At 41.6% G+C, this 23,752-nt stretch overlaps 1 protein-coding gene across 16 annotated transcripts in view; it reads right to left on the bottom strand.

Moving 5' to 3' along the window:
* The window catches only part of ABI2 (abl interactor 2), a 59,487-nt gene extending 37,334 nt beyond the window's left edge, over positions 1-22,153 (bottom strand). For 4 of the 16 annotated variants that reach the window (XR_016468315.1, XR_016468317.1, XR_016468314.1 and 1 more), the window contains exon 1: positions 21,936-22,153. Coding sequence is in view for 3 of the 16 variants with exons in the window: in XM_031601317.2 (XP_031457177.1) it covers positions 21,936-22,052 (117 nt within the window). In the remaining 13 variants the exon portion in view is untranslated. Of the gene's footprint in view, positions 1-21,391; positions 21,549-21,594; positions 21,779-21,935 lie in introns of those variants that run through there. The other 12 variants (XR_016468316.1, XR_016468318.1, XR_016468320.1 and 9 more) reach the window with 7 other exon arrangements.
* Positions 22,154-23,752: the final 1,599 nt, after the last annotated feature.

Raw genomic sequence — 23,752 nt, 5'->3', positions numbered from 1 at the left:
AGCAACCATACCTTTATTATAGGAAAGTCATTCTTGTAGCACAAAGTATTTCATCAGACCTTGCACTAAGATTTCAAGGAATAGCAAGATTTCGATGAATAAATAAATAAACAAATAAATAAAAACCACTACCACAACACATACACAAACATAGGACTTCAATTAAATGCCCAAAGATATTCAGTACTCTTCGCAAACTCTCATGTGTCCGTCCAGTCATGGCAATGGTCAGCCTGCTAACACTCCTCCTCCTTGCTGACCCCACTAGTGCCACTTTCCATTCTGCTTCCCAAAACGAGGACAGCAGCGGCAGAGCTCCTATGGACTGCGGAAGGGGTGGTCATCATCATATTTTGCCTTCTCAGGGCACAATATGATGATGGTCTCCAAGCAAGGACGCATGTAATGGCTCACATCTAGCCATAAAGCCTTAGAAAAGTACAGTCTCCAAACCCCATTTAAGAATCACTGACTTTCAGCCATCAGGGTAACGTATATTTTATGTAGAAGAGTTCCAAACCTAGCTTAGGGACTCCCAAACAGAGGAATACAGAACTCTCTGCATCAACTCTCACGCCATCAGCATCTAAAACGTGCTCCCTTCCCACTCGTAACCTCAGCTCAGCCTGCTCATACCACACCAGCAAGCACACACACCACAGGACATTTTCACAGCTATTCAAACAACTTCTGAATGGCAATAATAAAAATGACCAGAAGCGTGTCAGGTTTGCTCTGCAGCTGCTACCAAAGTCTATTTATAGAAGCAGAAACTGCTGATTTACATTAGTACACTCTACATCCAGAATAGCTGAGTAGAAGCCAGCAAGCACAATTTGCTTCATTAATAGCCAAAGTGTTTGAGAACAAAAGGAAAGCAATCTATCATTTTAGAAATTATGAGCCTCTGCTAGGGTTTTACTGCTTCAAGAGGTACAAATATAAATCCAAGTTCCAAGCTAGTTCTTCCACTGATGTACACCTAATACTCAAATTCAAGTCACTTCCATTTACACCCTTTTAACAAGGAACTGGTTTCTCAGAAGAAAACCTACAAACATCTGGATCCATTATACGCACAAAATCCCTTCTGATTGAGAGCCATGTTTTGGTGTTTGGCTGATAACCTGAACAAATATGATTTACTCCACATGCCATTATACAGAGTCCCCAGTTCTCCGATGCAAAGTTTGAACCTTTCTTGAACTTTCAGCTTCACCTCGCAAGCAATGCTAAGAAGATATCTGAGCATCACAGCTGGATCATCAGGAGACACAGCCTTCAGGAGATACCACCTCTGGATCATCGATGTTTGCTGTGCCATCACCAATCTGCACGCAGCAGCTCAGCATCCATCTTGGTAGCATTCTTCCCCCCCACAAAGCTCACCCCAGGCAGCCCCCACAGAGCACAGTGTACCTCCCTGCAGCTCTCAGCCCTGAGAGCTTCGCTTTCCCTCAACTCAGAGCTCTGCAAGGAGGATGTGCCACCTGCTGGCAAGAGCCACTGGCCCCACTGCAGCAGGAGCAGGACCCAGCACCGAGGCCCCAGCCATAACGCTGCCCAGTAATCCCTGGAAAAAGTTTCCAGTTTGTAGGAAGCACCCACTACTAATATACTGCTTGGCTTCCTTGAAAAACAAAACAAAATTATAAGCTTGATATATTACATGAGATGGATTGCCTTAGAGCTACAACCTAGACTACAAATTCAGTCAGCAAAGGTGCAACGGTACATGCTTGGAAAAAGTCATTAATAGTTACCACTTCAATATGCAAGTCCAAACTAAGCCTAACACTCTTCAGGAATGACAATACAAATCTTCACCAGAATTTTTTTTTTTTTTTAAATACTAGTGTGTACAACTCAAACCGCTAGCAGTAGAAAGGATATGAAACTCAACCAGCAGCAAGTGCAAAGCTGACCGTTTTTCACTGCAGGATGCAGTGCCCATGCACCACTTTTTCAAGCCACCCTGAAATTTCCATTTCCATAGCACAACCACATTAGCAGATTTGAACAAAAAATTGCCTGGACTGCTGACTATACAAGATGTCCTTTTCCTTCAGGAATTAAACCTCTCCATGGCCTTTTTCCTGCCTAGAGAAATACAACGTTTGTGCTACAGAAGCAATAGTATAACAATCGCAAAGAAGAAAAAAAATAACATTGAACAGAAAGTGTGAGGCAGGTGAGAGGAAAAAAAAAATGCAGTATGGTATACAAAATGTCAACATAATTAAGCTATATGAAAGTAAAAAGAAAGTCTAAATGCATACAGACCTCAAAAAGGAAAGACTAGAAAACACCTGAGAATTTACTGCACGCTCCCAGCCCAAAGTGGGATCAGTCAGAGCAGTGACGAAACCTGCCAGGCCACTGCAAGAACCCGAATGTTCTGTGCATAAAGGCACAGCTTCTAATGCAGAAAGAAATACTAGAAGGAAACTAACGATGGAGGCAACACGAGCACTACAGTAAGATTACTCCATATCAATCTAACTAGATAAAACAAGAAATGCCACCATGAGAAAGTTTAGAAAGACAGCAAGGAAAAGCTAATTAAGAGAGGTCTGAAAGCGGTGTATCACAAGAAGTACTAAAAGACATGGGTAGCTTATTTGGCCATTGCAGCTATCTTTTCTCCCCTACTATTGAACATTTGTGGTTATCCAACCACTGGCCATAATCAGCTTGGGAGTGCAAAATTTTCAGCTGGGCTAACAAGACTTACATAACTAATTCTGTTATTAGAGCCCAAAAGTTTAGACCTGTGAGTTGATAAACCATGTTCAATTCTCACAACATCAGTTGATGCCTTTAAGATCAATGTGACAATTTTTTTCAACTTTTTCTTCTGAGCTTAATATTTTTTATTTTTAAATTAAGGATAGGGAAATTCTCTTCACGGTGTAATGCTTTGCTACTGTATTTCAGTATCAAAATAGAAGCTGAGATTCTGTATTGTAATATGGGACTAACTACACTGAAGTGCACCCACAATCTCACAATCACTTCTCCAATATACACAGCGTCCCTTGATATCATTCAAAACGAGACTGGCTAGTGAAAGAAAATTCATACTTCATACATGGGATAAAAACATAACAGTGACAAGTCAAGGATAAGATGACTTTGCATTTAATCAATATGACAGCTGTGGCTTCCCTTGATTAAAACCCAAAAGGGGCACTTGTCTATGACCAGCACGCAAAACTCCTCAGGTTTCTCTCTAATTTGCATCAGCTTCAAGAAACCCCAAAAACAAAAGCTGCAGGAACAGAGTTCATTCAACAAGCTTTTGTTATTCAGAACAAAATGTGCCCTACACGTAATTAAATATTTTACACACATTTATTCAACTGCCCAGATGGTATTTGCTTAGTCTATCTAAGTGCTTTCCAAGGACCTTCAGTATGTGAGAAAAAGTGATGGAGGAAAAAACTGAGCATCATTAATCCAATAACAACACAGAATCATGCCAAAAAGTTATGTAACTGCCAGTGAAAAATATAATAGTTTTGTTTTAAACAAACTACCTCAATAAACACATACTTGATAAAGAACATCCCTTACCCTTTCATTACCAGCTCTGCCTATTTCCTATAGGAAATGCACGTATCTCACAGTTTGTACATAGTTGGTCTGCAAGGTGGAACAGGTATGAAAAAGCAGAAGAGGCACAATAGACAGAACAAATTAAGATCTTCCAAAACTCTTTAAAAAATTGATAACATAGAACAAATAGAAAACTTCAGTGTCTCCCTTTCAGATGTTCTGGAGTAACCTCACATTCTATTAGTACATTGAACACAGAAGGAAATCCAGTTCACCTATTTTTCAGTAGACCCAGAATGCCAAAGTACTTGGAGTCGGGGGAAGTTCTTTCCTTTCTGTCAACTGTAATCCTATAATCTCTGAATTATTCCTCTCTACCCATACACATTTTTCTCTACATATTTACTCACTTAGATTAAATATTGCTGTTACCATTATTTTAGCAAAAAGTCTACTGAAACATTTACATGCTTATTTTAAAAACAAGGTGATAGCCACCTTGCTCATTTACTTGCACTGTACACCCATTGAAACAAGCAAACGTTAAACATAAGCAAGTGGGAAGCTCTTGCTAATGCATACACTTCCACAAAAGCACTGCCATTGCACTGTGAACTTGGAATATTCTACATCTAATCAAACATATTACCTTTTGATCTGAGATCACACAGTAATTTAGAGTACATTAAAAGGCTGTATGAGGAACTTTGGCATCTAGGCTAAACTTCGTAATTACCGTAGCTACTGTTTTTATAATTAAGAATATAATAAAACCTATCGTTAGATTTTATCATTCAAACAACATTCAGGAAGGAAGCGATAAATGCAATGTTTAAAAAAGAAAAGCCATTTCCAAATGCAAAGTCATTCCACTGATATGATTATAAATACAAACAGGGTTATTTCCATTTTTATATTTAAATGATGATAATTTAGTTTAACTTATCTGAACACTAATAAAAAGCATGCCAGCTGAGAAATTTACTATTTGTACATTCATAAAGTCTCTGACACCCAGCTGCTCCATTTTTCAGGTTACTGAAACATTCAATAATACGCTAAGCATTATTAGAATTCCTTGATCAAAAACATGACTTCCTAACTTTTAAGCTAGTTGAAACTCAGAATCAGACAGCTGTCATAGTCGGTATCAGGTCATTCTCATTAAGATAAAATCTTCTGGTTCTATTGCAGTTGAATCATTGGTATTAAGCCCCAAAACATAAGTTTGATTAGTAGCTAGGAAGAAACGATACACCAATCCTAACCAGCCCTTGAAATGAGAAAACATTTTAAAATATGTACTGCATTCAAGGCTGCCAGGAAGGGCAGCACTAACCCACTAGTTTGAAATTTCTGACAAGACTATCAGTCTGCTGCATCCAGAAGAAAAGGTAACAAATGACAGCCGCAAACAAGCACAGCTTCCCTGACATCTAATCACTTACACCACTGTTTCTATGCCACCAGCACCACTGCAATAAATGTCCTCTGCTTCCCTTAAATGACACCAGGATCAAATTTAGAATTTATTTTCCCACAGTCACAAGCAAGCTTTTCACATGCAAATGTCCTGCTCCCATCAAAACTCGCAACTTCCTATTCTTTGAAAGTAGAGCCAAAGTCCTGTTTGTGCCAAACAAACCAACAAACAACCTCAGTATGCTGCATTCATATAAATCTAGGAGACAAGGCTGTTCAACACATAAATAATATAGTATAAAATGACTTATCGCTAGAAACTGAACAGCATGCTAGCATCCAGATGCATTTGCATCTGAAATACAGTTAATATTAAGCTATATTAATAGTAACTGTCTTACAGCACCAAACATAGCTCTTCTTTGAGAAGCAACAGCAATAACAGAAACCTATTCTCCGTGTGTATTTAAGCCGTAACCGCTCTTTTTGTTCATCAGTGAATCCTTCCTCTTACTTTGTTAGCCCTTCAGCAATAACACAGCTGACAGAAGTGGATAATTTTCTATTTCATAAGGCAACATAGTTATCAGAGTTCCAAATACAAGGCCAATTTGAGCTTTAATATCAGTATGAGCTCATCATATTTGTTGCCATCAGAGAGTATTCCAACACAGATGTGTTGAGCGAAGATCCTCAAAAAAAGAGCAAAGCTCTGTAGGCTTTCCTCTGTTTCATGCACCTGTTGTCCTACAGCTGTTCACTCACTGAGGAAGCTTTAGTTTTCAATGAGCATACAGGTAAGAATCACTGATTAATTCAATTCAGCTCAAACTTGATTTTACAGCTACTTGATAAAAACATCATTGCAACATTTGCAAAGATCACTTTTCAGAATAAAAGTGGCCTTAGAATTTGGAACAAACTAGAGTCAGACCACAATCACACTCCACTATGCAGAAAATGTTATTCATACTATTTCCTTCTTAGCACTATCAGCGGAGCAGGTTTTTTTCCCCTCTCTCAAGAAATCTGACAAAAATCAACCATTTCTAAGAAAGGATGTCTATTTCATTTCTATTTTCCCAAAACCTTATCCAGTACAAAAGAGTTTATGTAACGTTTCAGTTATTTCCCAGCTTTGCCAGTTGCTCCACTCAACATTAAATTCTGACATCGGTTCAGTACATGGCGATGACTGAGGTCAACTAAGAGCTTTATTTTTTAATCACAAGCAGAGAGCTGTGGCGAGAGAAGCAGGTTCTGCTTCCAAGTGTCCACTGCCAGACATTACAATCTCATAGCAAGAAAAGCTAAGTAGGACACAGCCACGTCATCCACCATCATACTTTACAGCCTATGTAATTAGTCAGATGGCAGAACAGCTTGTAATTGCCAGAGCGTAATTGCAGCATGTAAGGGTAAGATATACACACTATTCAGCCAGCAGATCCCAAAAAAGAGGCAGGTGGAGATGACAACCACATCAGTTACCACAGCCTACATCCGGCTGCAGAGCTGTGCTGCAGAGTGCCACGTGTTTGGGCACTGTAAAAGATGTAAGCAGCCCCAGGAGCAGGCTGCTGGAAGCCACTGCTGCCTGCTCACAACAAATTAGCTCACAACTGCTCACACAGCCAAGCCAGGAACACGGGTCCCTCAGCTGGCTTCCACAGTCCCTACCTACTTCCTCATCACATTAACACGCCCCACAGTGTTTTCAGTGCAAAAGTTATCATATTTTAAATTAACCACATTTGTGCCTGTGGCTAAAAAATGCCATAAGAGAAATAAAGCAGTGACAAGAGTTTGCCATTTTGGAAAGACAGGCCTTAAACTAACCATGGGCCAGAATCTGCATGAGTGCTCTTCCGTTTCCAGTAAATAAGTGCGCTTGGATTAGACAACTGATCGTTGTGGAAAGGTTTAACTCTAAACTTGAAAATAATTTGAAATGATTATTTAGTACTTTTTAAAGCTGCTACCAATCTGGACATACAGAAAAGAATAAATTTATCAGATACGTAAGCTGACAGATCATCAACAACAACAAACTTCTCAAAATAAAATAGAAATCAAAATAAGAAGCCCTCACACAACAGTATGAAAACATACAGCATTCCTCTCTAAGGCAGCAGAGGCGCTGCCACCACCCAAAAATATATGCTTGACTACTAGAGCCTCGGAGAGCTGCAGCTGAACACAAACAAGAGAACTGAGAAAACAAGAGGCTTCCCTACCTCTACCCACAAAAAGTTCCCCAATCCCTCTGTCTTAAAATGATGGAAAGCCTCTACTGCTTACTGCAGAACTATCCAAAGGCTGAAGTCCCCATCTCCTCCACTGCTACACTGTCATGTATGCCAGAGCCTTATGACTGAAAATGCACACCTGTACCTCATTGCATGACCAGACACAAATACACTGTTGTCCAACTGAAAAATCACAGCAGTGCACACAACCAGCAGGTCTTTTTCCTCGCCTCCACTGGAAGGGTTTACCAGACTGGGAGCAGATGCATCACACAGGCCAAACAACTTGTCTACAATGCTCACAGCCAACTGCTTAAAGCCAACCTCTGTTGCACTACTGCTCTGCCACAGGTGGCAGTGACGCTCAGTGACAGCCAGCCATCAAAGAGTCAAGCATCACATCTAACTAAACTAACCATCAGCCTCAACAAAAAGAAGTGGCACAAAGTCAGTAAAAGTTCACTCTAAAAAGTGCTGAACAAAAGCAGCTCCTTCCTGTTCAACAGATCTGTTCCCTGTGTGCCCCCGGAGCTGTATCTGCTCACTTTTCTGGCAGAGAATGTTTTCACAACCTTTTGCTCCTGTTACCATGGCACTGGAAAAAAAACACAATATTGGCAGATTGAGAGTGGGATTCAAATCCCTTTTGCAGAGGGGCCAAGCTCTGCATCTGCGTTCTGCAGTCCTTGAGTGAGCAACTGATAAACTAAGTCATCTCTGCAAGAGAGGAGCCCCAGCTTAATACTCGAGGGTAGATTCCTAGAAATAAGCATTCTTCAAAATTCCTTCAATTTTATTTGAGTTTGTTATCAACACACACACACACACACACACACACACACAGAGCCAAAACAGAAAATCACAGGGAGTTTCCATTTTAACCAGATTCAAATTCTGCTATGCTTCTACAATTTCAGTATCTTGGAAAATAAGCAGGAAACACACAAACAACCCCTCATTTTTGCAGGCACTATAACTAGCTGCTATTCTCTTTTTTTCCCCTGTATTTAACCAGCAGCTTTGGTCCACGTGCTCCATAATTAGAAGTAAGCCTTCTGTCAGTTAGTATGTAGCTCCAGAACAGCAAGCAGAGCCACTATATTCAACCTGCAGTATATAACTTCACACCACAGCATCAAGTTTTCTGTAATTATTTCCACTGAGATCTGTATTTTACACAGATTTTCCTAAGCATGACCTACTTTCACACTAATTACAGCGCTTCTTGCCCAGAGATTGTTTTATGCCAGCAGTAACTCCATTTTCCAATGTAGTGTAAGGACCTTTTACAGACATCAAAGAAAGAGCATTTAAACTCCCATATTAATTATAGTATACCTGTAATGCAGTTGTCTCCACACAATTTAAATGCTCATTCCATCTGCAAATTAGACACCATTACTTCTTTTAGGAATTAACAAGTGTCACACTGCAGTGTAAAAAACAATGCACTTGATAAACAAATGTAATTTGGGCAACTATTCTCCACATACAGTAATTTTTACATTAACCAAACTGGAAAACACAAAGATTCTCTTGCAGGTCATGGAGTCATTTCAGAATTTCTCTCATAAAGAATTTTTTCTCTGCTAAAGAAAAGCCAGATCTTGAGAGATGTAAATATAACAGCAGCAAGGGGCTTCTTGCTCAGCTACATGGTTCAGAACATCAAGTAGGATGAGCTTGAAGGGATTACACTTTTCTGAATGTTCATTCAGGATAATACCAAGGATTTCAGATAACAAATTTTTAATACAACTGCTGCGAATTTATTAGTAGTTACTCAGTGTTTATGACATTCAGAAATGCCTGATCCCCACCCACCTATTTTTCTATGTTTGAGCGCACAAAATGATTCAAACTCATTTGAAGATAAAATACATTAGCCAAATTTACTTTTACCCAATTTGTATAGAAGAAAATAAAAAAAAATCAGGTCAATACATGATCTTTCTTCTATCAAAATATTTCACTGATCCCTACCAAAGGAAAAAAGGACAGACTTAGACCAAAGAAACAGCAACAGACTTCATGCCAGTGCTTTTCATGAGGAGATGCTTTGGAACCGAGTGCTTTTATTGGCACAGGTTTGCTACTCGATTGCTTACAGAAGAAAACCTATCTGGAGCAGATCTCCCAAAGCTGTTATTTGAACCTAAGTGATAATAACTGATAGCAATTTTATGTTGCAAGATGCACATGACAGACCCAAGTACAAATTCAACTCTGTATTCAAAGGAAAAACGTAACAGAACAGCAACATCAAGAAAGCGCTCAAGAAAACCACAGCACTGGCATTAATTGATGGTCAAAATAACAGAAACAGACACTTCAGTAGAAGTCCTAGGAATTCTACATGGCTGGTCTTACTCTTGCACCCAAAGTGCGTGGGTTATGTACCAAATACCAAGAGCACAGGAGGCTAAAAAAATTAATACGCATGGAGTTGAAAAAGTACAATTTCAACAACGCTCCAGATAACATCCAGAAGAAAACTCTCTCTGCAGGACCTTGTAGAAAGAGCAGCCACAGAACATGGCTCTATCAACATACCTTACAAAAAGAATCACACAATCTAGCTATTTAGGATCAGCACAAGGCTCTGAGCTTCTACCAATTCTATCACAAAAGCAGCTGGTTATCACCAAATCTCTCTGAACGCAGCATAAAGCGCCTGCACTGCCCAAAGATGAGCAGCTGACCATCTCTCTGCAAAGCAACTAAGCATGTTCTAGACCAACACTCTACTAAGGAATTTCTTTTTAAACCACAAATCCTATTGCAGGGACCATGTTTACTTTATTCCCAAAGCATTTCTTTTTCTTTTCTTTCTCTACTAAAGAGACAGACTTTTACAGGCCTTTTAGACTTGTTCAAATAGTGATTTCTGCATGTACCAGTGCTGTTCTGCCCAAGTCCTGTACAAATATCTCCTAGTCACTCTTGTATCAACAAAGATACATTTTTCAAAGCTATGGAGCACCTTTTTTCCTCCTCCAATCAATATTTATACAGCAGAAAGAATTCATACTGGACAGATGAGACACCATCTGTCACACGCATCTCAGCAGAAGCTAGAAATGTACAGTTATTTTTTCCCCTCACGACATCCTTAGTCCAATAAAACTTCAGCTCAGAATTTCCATGAAATAAACAAATCCACTATTAACTTCACCTCAGTTCCTACTAATGAATTCTTTCAGATGCAATATTCCCCCTCCCCCCCCCAAAGTCAATACTTTTTACATACAATTTTCAAAAAAGAATCAGATACAGATTATGGTTGCCTCAAATAAAGGAAAACAACTCCCTCCCGCTATACATTCTAAATCAGGTCACAAATACCTCAGTAAAAGAACAGCATTAATCCTATAGATAAGAACTATTACCTTTTTGCCCACTCAGGCCAAATTTCATCATACTCAATCACAGTAGCAATATCAGATATTTTTACACATTCAGGAAACTCTCACAACTGTGAGATTTCAGCCACAAAACACATTGCTAAGGATTATGTGCAGTCTCAAAGCCAGCCTACTTGAACTGTACCCCAGCACACCTGCAACTTACAAGCATATGTGCCTACTTCTCTCCCACACAGCTCAAAGTCCAAGGAGAGCTGTCTCTGACTCGTGAACTAGCCAAACAAATTAAGTACGGTAAACAAGCGTGAGGACTGCATTCAGAAGCACTACCAACTTAGATTTGTATTTGTATTAAACCCAGGCAAATGGTTCCATATCTTTGGTAGAGCTAAGGAAACAATAGTCATCAAAAGGAAGGCTGCAAACAGTAAAAGCCAGAGTGCTCTGACACTTCTGGAGAGATAAAGAAACAACCTGCCCAAAGTGTAACACAAAAGCACAATGACACAAAACAGGCATTCATGTAGACACCAGAATCTTTTTCCTGCAGGACTGCTATCCCTCTGCTTGAATGAATCTGAGCTTTAGGAAAATGCACTGTCTTCACCCTCAACACCTTTTATTCTGTGACTCACAGCACTCAAAGGCAGTCCAGTAGAAACCTCTGCAGAATGAGCTACCGTATCTGAGACAGCAAAACAGATGTCCTGCATGCCAAAGTGCAGGACCACGTGGCAGCCAGGAGCACACCCCAGCTGCACACAGCGATGTGCCAAAGCCAACCCACAGAAGTAACAAACCACACTCAAATATCAAGCCATAGGAGTCCACTGCATCACTGCCAGTTTGTTCATTTTTGATACCGGTCTTCCAGCAATGTCTTGGTTTAGAAGAAGATATAAAATCATGAGGCTCTTTTCACTGTATTTTAATGTAGTTACTAACTAACATCGTTGTATTGCAGCACTACATGGCATCCCATAGTCCTTCATTTCTGTAACTGCAAACAGTAAGTGACACTGCTAACTAGCAAAAGAACACAAGATTTCTCTCAGCAGTTTTACTACAGTTCGGAAGAATCACAAGCTTTGATTTTACATCCACCATAGTTCTGACATAAAGTCTCAAACTTGCTTACTCATCCAATTCCAACATTACTGCTTGGGTAGCTCTGAGCTTTCACTTAGTACAAAAACAGAAACAGCAGGGAGATGCAAGCACACAAGAGATAACATTTCAAATGCTGAATGACTTCCTTATTTCACAAAAGGTTCTTTTGCTTCACATTCTGTCACTCTCTGGATGTTAATTCACTTGTTTTCAAGTTATCCAAATAGGTTGTTACAATACTATAAGCAAGTTCTACTACCATCACAAAAACAGAGCTCGTCTCTACATCCTGCTGAATCAGAGAGCTGCACAAATGACCTTTTAATTTGACAACATATGTTTAAATAAAATCATCTCTACACCTACTTAGTTGTACCAATAAATGAAACTATCCTGGAAAGAAGAGTTTCATGTAATAAATGACAGGGAGACTCAGACAGAAAGAGGCACAGAAGGAGAAGAAATTTCCAAGCTGCTTTTAGTCAAGCAATTCTTTTATTCATGTTGCAGGATGCCCAGCCAACTGCACAAGGGCTAATTCTTCACCTCCCTGACACTGACAATTGATTTTCTGTAACACTCACTGTTTTCCAACCATCTTACTCATCAGCTTGTCCTTAAAATACAAGAAATATCGTTCTTTTTTTTCCCCCCACGTACCCTAGAAGAAACATATGAAAACAATCCTTAAAGGACTGTGTTCAAACACAGCCTCAAGCATGTATGAGATCCAATCTAAAAAGCTGGGAGGTAGAGAGAAAAAAAAAAGAAAAGTAGACTTCTCAAGTTATGGCTGTGTAAGTTATGATTTGGCATGAGGAGGCATGTAAAGAGTGGAACAGTATCACAGAAGACTCTAAGCATTTATCAGAAATAAAAACCAGCTCCTCACATTTTAATCTCCACAGCTTAATACCCTACATCTATCTTCCCATCTCCAACAGAACCTATATGACAGGTGTCATTTACAGAGTTGTAGCCGTGTGAGTTTCATTTCACATAACATTCATCATGGGGTAATGCCAAGAAGGCCCAAAGCTGATGTCAAATCCACTCAAGAAATGCCACAGTAAGACAGAGTACCGTTTCAAAACATGCCACAGATGGGCTTCACGAGGTTCACACAGGTGCACCCCTCAAACCTCAAGGTCTCTCTAAAATGTTTTACTAAAATCAATGTACATATTACCTATAAAAGACACGCAATATTAAAATTTTAAGCAGATCACAACAGTTCTATTAACTCACTCCATGAAGTCTCTTAGTGGTTTCAGAAGTGCCCCCAAGTTGGAGATGGTTTAAGGTAACTGTAACCACCAGCAGACAACTGTAACAGAGATGCACAGTCCACAGATAACTTCCTACCAGATAACTGCTACCTAGACCTGTTTGTTTACAGATGGACATCAGATACAAAGAGATTACAGTGGACAGCAAACACTTCATATAATAGGCATAAAGCTCCATTACGGACAAAGTCAGAGCAAATACAAAGTAAAAACATACAGAAACAAAAGATAAAACTGCTTTTATTCTCATTTATTATTTATTATTTAAGATGTCTAACCATTTTTTTAGAATCCCATTAACCACCAAGCCTTAGCCATAGCAGTAATTCCACAGGTTACACTGAGCAGCACTACCTGTCAAACCAAGCCACAAGCCTGGACTTTACTCAAGAAAAGTGGAAAACCAGCGTACATTATTCATACTCTTCACAAGCTTATTTGCATATTATTATAATCAGACTCCTTGATTTATTATATGTCAAAAATAACTGCCCTGTTTTCCAGGTGCTACTCACACAGATGTTTTTCAACATCTCTGATGTCTGTCACCCACCTCAGCCTCCTGTTTTGCTGCTACCAGTGTGGGGAATAAGAGGTTGGTTTTTTGTTTTAACCACTTCTCCTTTTAGATATATTTACAACAACCAACACTGTACAATTTCCATAATGGCACGGTATCGTTAGTAATACGTTATATAACAGGTATTTTTGGCTAAGCACTTTGCACTCGTGCCCCCCCCCAACTCATTCTCCAGACGGATACGTGTACATTAACTGATTGAAGAGAGCTATTCAGTTAGGGATGTTTCACATACTTACCTTTCCCACAAGATGCAGATGCCTTATGGCTTTTCTGCTCAGGTAAAGGACAAACTGCTCCATTTCTCGTACTAACATACAAACTTACCACCTAGTTAAAAAAAAAATCAGCACAAATTGCAAAGATGGCAATATCCACTATCCCTCAGACTTACAGCATTGAAAGGACACACTCCAAAGTCATTTTGAGAATTGGCACTGTACATTCAGTAAACACACAATATTTAAAAGTTCTTCAGTCAAAGCAAAACAAACTAATGTGCCTTGAATTAATAGTAGACCGCTCACTAGTAAATGGCTTTGCATACTCCATTTGGGAAAGAGACTAAAATTCTCTCTTCGGAAATCGACTCAAGAATACAAATTCAGTACCTCAAGAAGACTGAGATTTCTCTATCACACAGTTGGTACCTAAGGACAAGCCCTCATTCTGCTTTCAAAAGTCACACATAACCTAAAGGCTATCTGTCGTGATCCTTTCACGATTAACAGGTTCAGCCCTAGTTACTCAGTTTTCATGATGATCCAACAGGCAGCCTATTTAACCCCAACACTTCAGAACTGGACAAGCCTAGAGCAGGCCTTCATAAACTCAGCCTCTTAGTATTCCTGTCCCCAGCACAAAATGCAGAGCCATCACCAGCTGTTACTGCACTGAGCCATGAGAGAACTGCTATCAGCCCTCCACTGCTGGACAGACCGGGGCAGTCAGCCTCAAACCATAATTCCATCAGCAAAACTTGGAATCCAACACTGACAAGCAAGTAAATACACTTCCCAAACTTCCCTCTCCTAAGTCACTCTGAAGCAAAATTTACTTCATTCTAGGTACTAAGGACTGAAAGACTTCTTCAACTCTGGAATACAAATTGAAACTACTTTCTTCTTCACTGAATAGTGAATCTATTTATACTAACAACAAAATACAAAACCTCAAAGAAATTTTTGCAAGGTTTATCCTAATACTTCACCAAAAAGATTGACCAAAAAACAGAACAGAAAATAGCATCTAATAATGTAATATCTAATGAATCGTATCAACCTCCCAGTAAGTTGCCTAACAATTTTCTTTCAAAAAACACATAAAATAAGAAGAGGACCATCAGCTTGCTTGTTGCTTTTTTCCAACATAATTCATAGTATGACAGATGGCATACAGATACAAAAGAACAGTAATTCACAGTACAGGAAATAGTACTTCTGAAGCTTACGTATTTATGTAAATATCAGTTTGAAAATTGAAAGGAACAAACTCAAAGCGTTTTGATAATCATGGCACGCAGACTGAAATTAGCATCTTCAAACAAAACCGTCCCAGGCTTCCCTAAAATTTGTTGAAATAGCAATTTAATGGCCATGGTTTGATCTTCTAAATGTACAGCTTGGAACACCTGGTATGACCTAGGTATAAATCAACTTCAGTAAACTAGCAGCCAGCTCAAAAACAGGTAGAAAGCCCAAGAGTTATTTCCAAGAATTTCCACAGAGTTCACAAAAATTCAAGGAATAAATTCATAACTGTGTTACAAAGTATCCTAATAACAACATTCACAACTACCTGTAACGCTTTTTAACTTTAAGGAAAAAACATATGCTTTATTTATGAGTTTGGCACAAAACCACCTTTGACTATGTGTATAACCAAGACACACAGGCTAACAAAGCCCCAAATCTAATAACTTCCATCCTTCACTCTGAAATTCATTGAACGTAACACACCTTCACAATGGTAACAGTAGGCCAATAGTACAAAAAAAAACCAACAAGTATGTATATTTCAAACTGAAAGGTCATTAAGAGAAGATATTTCAGGGACACCTACTAGGAAATAAGACACAAGAAAAGTGAAGAACATATGTGTCATGGTTTTGTTTGTTTGTTTGTTTGTTTTTTTGATTTTCAATATTCCACATCAAAACATCATGTACTGGAATTACAGTGTTAATGCTCTAACTCTACGTACCTATCCCTATACATTACGGAAGTCACTGGATCTGACCCTTCCGGGGGGGGGCGGTCTCTTACTGCCTGGCAGTGGGTGCTGGAGGGTGCTTTCCTAGCCGTTCCAAGCTTTTTCAGGTTTGACTCGGTCTCGGGAACTCTCTCTCATATCTTATTTGATTTATTAGTCTCAATTTCAATTAGATTGTATTATATTGTATTATTTTGCATTCCGATATCATAGTTAGTAAAATAAGTTTACCTCCATAGATTGTTGCCACTGTTTTTTTCCTTTTCCCCCTACCTTCCCATTTTGTGGGCCCAGGAGGGGGGTGAGGAGGGCAGGGGCCTACTGCCCCCTGTCACAGGCATAAACTGATCTAGTTAATTCCATGACAGATATGTAGAATTATGTAGAATTACATGTAGAGCATATCACTGCAAACCTGACAGAACTCGTCAGTTGTATTTAGAGCCAGAAAATTAATTTTTTTTTTTATCAAAACAGGCAAAACACATTTGCAAGAACACATTAGTTTAGTCACTTCAAGAAAAAAAAAAATTGCCAGACTAACCTCTGAAAGCCCTTAAGGGAAGAAATGTACCTTAATTCCATACTCGGTCATTGCATGTTCCATTATCCAATCCACAGCTTTGCTTTACAAAATACGAGAAGTCCAAAAACTAAAAATTCCAGATAAGAGCTGCAGGAGAATGGTTTGGGCAGAACTTGAAGTGGTGATTGAGCACCTGGTGAAGGGGTGTGTCTGGCCCAGGGAGCACAGGCAGATTGTTTGCACCTGTGCCCCCCAGCTGACCAGGAGGGGTGGGCACAGGTGGAGCCCCTGGGCTCATTATAAGGGCCGGCCTCTGAAGGAGAGCATCTCTTGGACCTGGGCTGCTGACAAGGAGTGCTGCACAGCCAGAGAGCCCCTTCACCAGCTGGGTGAGTGCTATTCTTCTTTCTGAACAGGACTATTGCTCTACCTGTAAATACTTTCCCTAGTATCGCCAAAAACCTGTTGAAAGAAAATTTTTTTTATTTTTTTTGGGGGGGGGGAGGGGAAGCAGAACAAAGATACTGAACAAAACTTGGATAACTTTATTTACTAACCAATATGTTAATTTCAGGTGCACAATTAAAGGTAAAAACAGAATTTGTGGGGAAAAAAAGTCCACTAAAACAGGCCATAAGAGTTTGGCATGTACTTTCTACAGAACGCTTGCTACAAACCATGGCAGATAAAACTCATCTGTTCTCTTCTCCAATGAAATAACATGCTGAATGTAAGTGGGTAAGACTTCATTTCTTCGAGTACTGACTAGACATCTTGTTGTACATCACCACAGTGGTACACCACTTCCTGCCTTAAAAACTACAGTGCTAAGCCACAAAGATTAATGGCTGCAAACACCAATCAAACACAAGCAGTAGAAAACAAGTGTCAGCAAACTTATTAATATACTTATTAAGGAGGCTGTTACTCTGAATTACAATTCTTATTCAGTCTTATTAAATGGTATTCAATAACTACAATCAGAAAATAAGCTGTAGGAGGGAACTACAAAAATGAGACTTGTAACTAATGGTGATACAAGACTTACTTCTTAATGGCAACTTGTGTATTCATAAGTTTTACTTTGTCTACATGCAGTGTTACTGTTATAACTCCTGTTACCACTGATAAAATGGCTCACCCTATTACCACAACTACTCAATAAAAAATCAATTCCACCCTTTCTGAGCCCCTGTTTGAACTTGTGACACTATTAAATGAATTAAATTTGCTTTCCTGGCAAAACACAGCTCAGATAAAGCAGATGGAAGCAGAGACATAAATCCTTCACCAACCTTAGCAGCTTCTCTGACTCTCAGAAGAAAACTCAGAGGATTGGTCCTATGCTTTGATTATCTCATAAAACTCACCAACCTACCAGCAAGTGCTCCATAAGCCTTGAGCAGAGAGGTGCTGTAGAAGTTTCTGCAACCATTTCATATAGTTGCAACCCAGGAAGGTACAGTGTGTGCCAAACTACTGCCTCACAATTTTATTTAAGAAAATTCAACTTTAAGATGCATAAGCAGTGCTCTCCTGTTACTTTTTAATACTTTTAGTATAGTTACCTTTTGTTAAGGTGATATGTATCTCAAGTAAAGAAAACAAAGCTCATTCTGGAATTTCAATAAATACGTAAGGTATTGACAGTTCACAGAAGTTTCCTGTTTTAAGACTCAAGCTGTCATAATTACAGAAATTGCAACTTCTATGCAAATGGATGTTCCATTCTCTTCTTCACCCTACTAGAAGATGCTGTTAAAGGTACAATGACTTGGTTTGGCTTTACAGGACCCGGTAAAATTAACAGGCATGTGGAAAATAACAAAGAAACCCATCGTCCCATGGACTATCATAAAACTACTGAGAAACAGGTAATTCTCACCATTATGTTTATTTAAATACAGCTATCTGCAGGGTCTGAAAGCAGGTAGTTCTAATACTAGAAGGATGGAATACTTCAGAACAGGAATAAAAATACTCTTCCTAGCCTTTCCCTTCCAAATATGAGAAGGTTATTTCTGTGTACAAGACTCAATGTCCACAGCAACCTGAAGGCCGTGAAGTGAGGGAAACGGGAAGCTGATTCTTCGTCTCCAGAAGACAAAGCATAATAGTCTTGAAAGACTAAGAAATGTAGATCCTGTTTGAAGAATCTGGAGAACGCAGCACACACACTTGCAAGCAGGACAGGGCACAGCTTTTCACCCAGCTCTGCATGCTGTTCTGCTCTTGGGCCTTCCCACCACCCTGAATCTGGTCCTGCTAGATATCCAGTGGCCAAAAAACAGCCATCTGGGAATTCTTTCTGGCTCTTTCAAAACAGTGAGTTCAGATACAAGAATTCCATCACACTAGAAATTCAATGCACTAAGTGAAAACCTGATTTCATTTTTAAGAGTTACGATCATTAGAAACAAGGTAGAGATGAGCCCAAAATAGACCTTCTCAGAATAAGTTCAAAGAAAGTGGAAAGGCTAATGCAGTGCTGGAACTTACACTGGTATACCAGTAATAAACCAAGCAAGTCACATCAGTGCTTAAAAGGTCATTTGTTGTTTACATCATCATAACCAGATACTTTCTGTATGACAGTCCTGATAAAAAAATAATGCAGGAATATGAAAATCTTATAAGCACAGTGCACTGTCCAGTTAAGTCTTCCTGCTTTTCATGGAAGACACATAAATCAATACAGGCTGTAAACATGTTTTTATAGCAACAAGCGCATCAAATAATCAGATTTTATAGAACTACTTTGTTGCAGTTTAGACTGAGAACTCAGTATCAGAATACGGCATTACTACACAAAGTACAAACAGTATACAATTCAACCCACGATTAACATTGTATCAAATCCCACAAAAGTCTCTTCCAAAATAAAAATGCAGATTTACCACCTCTTTAAAAAGTACAACAGAGAAGTAATTCTGTGATTTCTACAGTAACGAGAAGAGCTACCTGGTAAGCAAAGTTATTTGATATTAGTAATAACAGAAGCAGATCAAACTGTCTGATTTGTGCACTTACACTTAAAGCTTTCCAAAAATATACACTGATATTCTTATTTAAAGTAAAATAATCACAGAAAATGTACTGAACTAACTGTTGTACTATGCAGGTGATTCTTCTTGCAAATTATTTTCCTATTTCTGAATAGTGCCCGTTGATAAATACATCACCTCACAAGGCAGCTGGTTGGCTGGGGAGCTGGGAGACAGAATTACCCCCAAGAGAAAATTTAAAAGAAGCAATCATTATTGAAAAATACTGAATGAAAAAGCTTTTTTTTTTTTTTTTTTTTTTAATTCAAACAGTAGCTTTTCATCTTTCATTGCTGCAGTTCTGTTTACTACATATTTGCTATATTTCCTAGTGACTAATCACAAAATTTTAAGCTGATGTGCTCTGATATGCTGCTATCACAGACTTTAGAGAACCGTAACAGTTCATTTAACATTTTCTGTTGCTAAAGTAACTGAGCTCTCTAAGTACCAATCACGATTTGTATAATAAACCACCGATATTTAAGGAATGTTCTTCACTTCATAAGTAGAAATCAAATGAGTTGCAACCACCACAGCTCTCTGACTGTGACCTGTCAGTCCCAACATGCAAGAGATTACCTGTTCCATTATTCTGAAGCTGCTATGTCATTGTTAATGGAGACAGAGAGAAAACACATTTATCTTAGCAATGAACTTCAAATTCTCTAAAAAATTGACCAACGCCTCTGCTTTTTGCAACAATTTATGTACCTGACAATAAAATAACCTCAAAGCACCAACTGAGCTTGTCTACTGACAAATACAGGCCAGTGTAATTCCTGCAAGCCCCGATCACTGTGCTGCCTATCATCCAGCAGATCAAACTCAGATCTCAGTCATACGCTGAGCCTCTGCCAGGAGACCTCACGAATATCCACGATAAAACCTTCTGTCAACAATGGAACATTAAAAGATTGCAGTAGAACTAGTCAATCTTCTGGAAGATTTTCTGACTTTCTGGAACATTACTCTCCCACGCATCTCCAAGCAATTACATGCACATCTTCACCAAATCCAAGCTTTTTAAAAATATATAACTTAGACTTAATTGGGTATATTGATTTTTGGAATTACTATTATTGGAAACAAAATCCCCAGTGATGTTAGTTGTATCCATTTACCTATTTCTACTCTTGCAGAAGGAAAACAAAACAAAACGGCTTTGGGTATTTATCCCAATGAAGAGTTTATGCAGTTCCAGCATGGAGAATATGGGGTGAGTTCTCCATCAGATTTGTTACAAGGACGCTCGTGTCACTAAATCCCTCAAGTTGGACTCCTCTGCAACAACGTCATCCTTGCAGTCTCTCTGCCAACTCCAAAGGCCAATGCCCATCACCATCACCTAGCTACGATCCTCTGCTCCCCACTTGTTTAAAATCTAAATAAAGATTCCAATCTGTGATCCCATACAGCACCTCACAGTCAGCAGCACCACAGCGCAATTTCTGTCGTCCATTCTCAGCTCCCTCTTACAGCCCCGTGTCACTGAGACGCTCAGACAAATTGCCAACAACCGCGGTGTGCTGCACGGCAGCCAGAACCCAGCGGGCTGACCAACCAAGCCTCACTCCCTGCTCTCCCTCACCAGCTGGCTGTCCCCAGCTCAGGCTGTCCTTACGGGCCGTATGCCGGCTGCAGGAAGAACCCTCTCTTTTCATTCTCTGCATGAAACACCACGGAATCTTGCTCTGCAGTTTTTACTGAAACAATAAAAGTGGAGCTGTTCAATACGGATTTTATAATCCTTGGTTTACAAGAAGAGAACGGAAAAAGGTCACGGGAAGAGCATAACAACAAGCTAAATCCACCTCTTCCTATCCAGTTCTGCCTTTCACGGCTCCGCTTCCAGAAAAAGATCCCTTTCCTTCTTCTTAAAACAGCACAAATTTAAACGCACGTATGTCCATTTATGACAATAATACTTCATTGCGTTTCTCTTAAAGAACGTAAGTCAAGCTAAGTCACGCCGAAACGTTATGAATTGCACCCCCGTGTTTGGTAAATGACCCCAGACCCGCAGGGATGTCTCACCAGCGGTCGGTCGGCGCCCCAGCACCCGCCCGGCACACCGCCGGCTCTTCCCCCTCGTCTCGCCCACCCGGGCACGGCCGCTCCCCCGCCCCCAGCCGGCACACGAGCGCCGTCGGGGACGGAAGGCACAAACGCCGGGAGCCCTCGCACTCGGCTCAGCACCGACACCGCAAACCCACGGCGTTACGACCCTCGGCCGTTACCGACACTGCCGTCCCGTTTTGTTTCGGGGACGCTCTTCCGTTCGGCCACACGACGCGACCCGAGCGCGTGTCGCCGTGCCGCGCGCTGAGGAGCGCGGCCGCCGAACGTACGGCACCGAGGTTTCTCCGAGGCTCGTCGCGTCGCCCCACCGCCGTCCGCAGCCGCACGCGGCCGAGAGGCACGAGGCGGCCCGGCCCGCTCCCTCAGCGCCCGCTCCCCCGCCCTCAGGCGCCCCAGGCCCGCTGCGGCGCCGAGCGGGGGAGGACGCCCGCCGCCTCAGCACCGCGCCGCGCGGACGGCGACCGTTAGGCGCGGCCGTTGGCGCCCCGCCCCGCCGCACCTGGATGTAGTTGGTCTCGCAGTACTCGGCCACCCGCTCCAGGTTCGTGTAGCTGTCGAACAGGGCCCGGCGCCCCCCCGGGATCTCCTCCTCCAGCAGCATTTGCAGCTCCGCCATCTTCACATCCTCTCACCCCGACCGTCCGCTCGTCCGACCGTCCGCCGCACGCCCGCCCTCCCTCACGCCCTCCCGCCGCGCCGCTCCGTCGCGCCGCTCCCCGCCGCCGGGCCCGGCCTCGCGCCGCGGACAGGGAGCGCGCCAGACCCCCTCCGCGCCGGGGGCGGGGCGCGGCCGGCGGCTGCTCCTGCGCATGCGCACCCCCGCCCCCCCCCCCAGCCGCCCTCCTCCTGTCCCCGCGCGCCCGCTTCCGGCCCGGAGGAGCGGGGCCGGGGCCGCGGGACGGGCTGGGGGCTGCAGCTCCGGCCGCGCGGGAGCAGCGCGCGCCGCTCCGCCTGCAGAGTGCCGCTCGTGCTTCCGGCAGCCCGGGCCTCCCGACCCGTGCGGCTGTAAAGCAGGAGTTCCGCATCCAAACGCGCGGGTCGTGCTGCAGTGAAGGAATAAAGCCTAGGCGTCGGTCCTTCTGCTCACTGCCTTTTGAGAGATGCGGTCTGAGCCCCTGCTGCAAAGGAAGAAAAGCCAAGCGACGTCAACGTGCAAAGTGATGCGAGGTGGCACGAGGCTCACATCTGCAAAAACGGCCTCCCGCTGGTGTATGCCACCTCCACCATCGGTCCCAGGCCCCGTGTCCCTCCTGCCCCCCGTCACACCGCCTGCTGCAGCCCCAGCGGTTGCTCACACCCACGCTCCCAGGCGCTGGGGCCAGGCTGAGGCTTCCCTTCTCCCTTCATTTACTACCCAGGTATCGAACCAAGCTGTCATTTGGCAGCTCCCCTCTGAATCTGCATGATCTTCCTCTTGGCAAAACGAGAAAGCCGTCAAGAGGCAATGAGGAAGGTTCTCCAAAGACTCTGCTCAGAGATTACAGTTGAGGTGGAGGCACCAGGCTGAGGGGAGGGTAGAGCCGCCATCGCTGTGCTCCTGGTGCTGTCGGGACTTGGCTTCACCAGTAACGTGTGAGGGCCCATCTGCGCACAGATCAGCATCAGCCCAGGCACCCCCTGACCCCACAGTGACCCTGCTAGCGACTTCTAGGCTATAAGAAAGGGCCTCATCTGAAGTACGTGTGCACAGCTGCCCAGCAGAGCAGCTGGACTAACCTGCCTGCATAATTAGCTGCTTGTTATCACAGCATGTTTACATTTTAATAGGGTACTCTTTCGTGGATTTAAATTTAAATATGAAGAGCCCTCTTGGCGGAATAATGGTTATCCTATAATTCTCTGTACACACAGTGAAAATGATTAGAAGCAGTGTTTAAATTAGACCAACCAAATCCAACTACCACTTTCCTAGATTTACATAATCGACTTTCCATCTGCCAAGTGATGTGCTAAACTAATTTTAAGTTTTTATACTCTCTGAGCCCCAATTACAGTATTCCACACGTTAACTTCTCCAACTTTAAAAAATTCTTTTGTGCAATATTTTCCCTTGGTACAACAGCTTTAAGACTGGGAAGCAATTGTATTTTCCACCTAAACACACTGGGAAAACAGTCCCTAGGAAAAAGAAAGGTAAGCATTTAGCTTACTCCAAGCTCCCTCACACACATCAGATTTTCACCTCTGCCCATCACCCAAGGGAGTCCCTGTGCACAAAACTTGCCCAGACAAGCAAATCATTTGGTCATGTGCAATCTCACAGCTGGGCACTCTGTGTGTCCTACATACCACAGTCTGAATTACCAATTCTTAATT

This window comes from Phasianus colchicus, chromosome 7 (genome assembly GCF_987193195.1).
Source record: "Phasianus colchicus chromosome 7, bPhaCol1.hap1.1, whole genome shotgun sequence".
Lineage (NCBI taxonomy): Eukaryota > Metazoa > Chordata > Aves > Galliformes > Phasianidae > Phasianus > Phasianus colchicus.
This window is presented reverse-complemented; position numbering and strand designations above follow the sequence as displayed.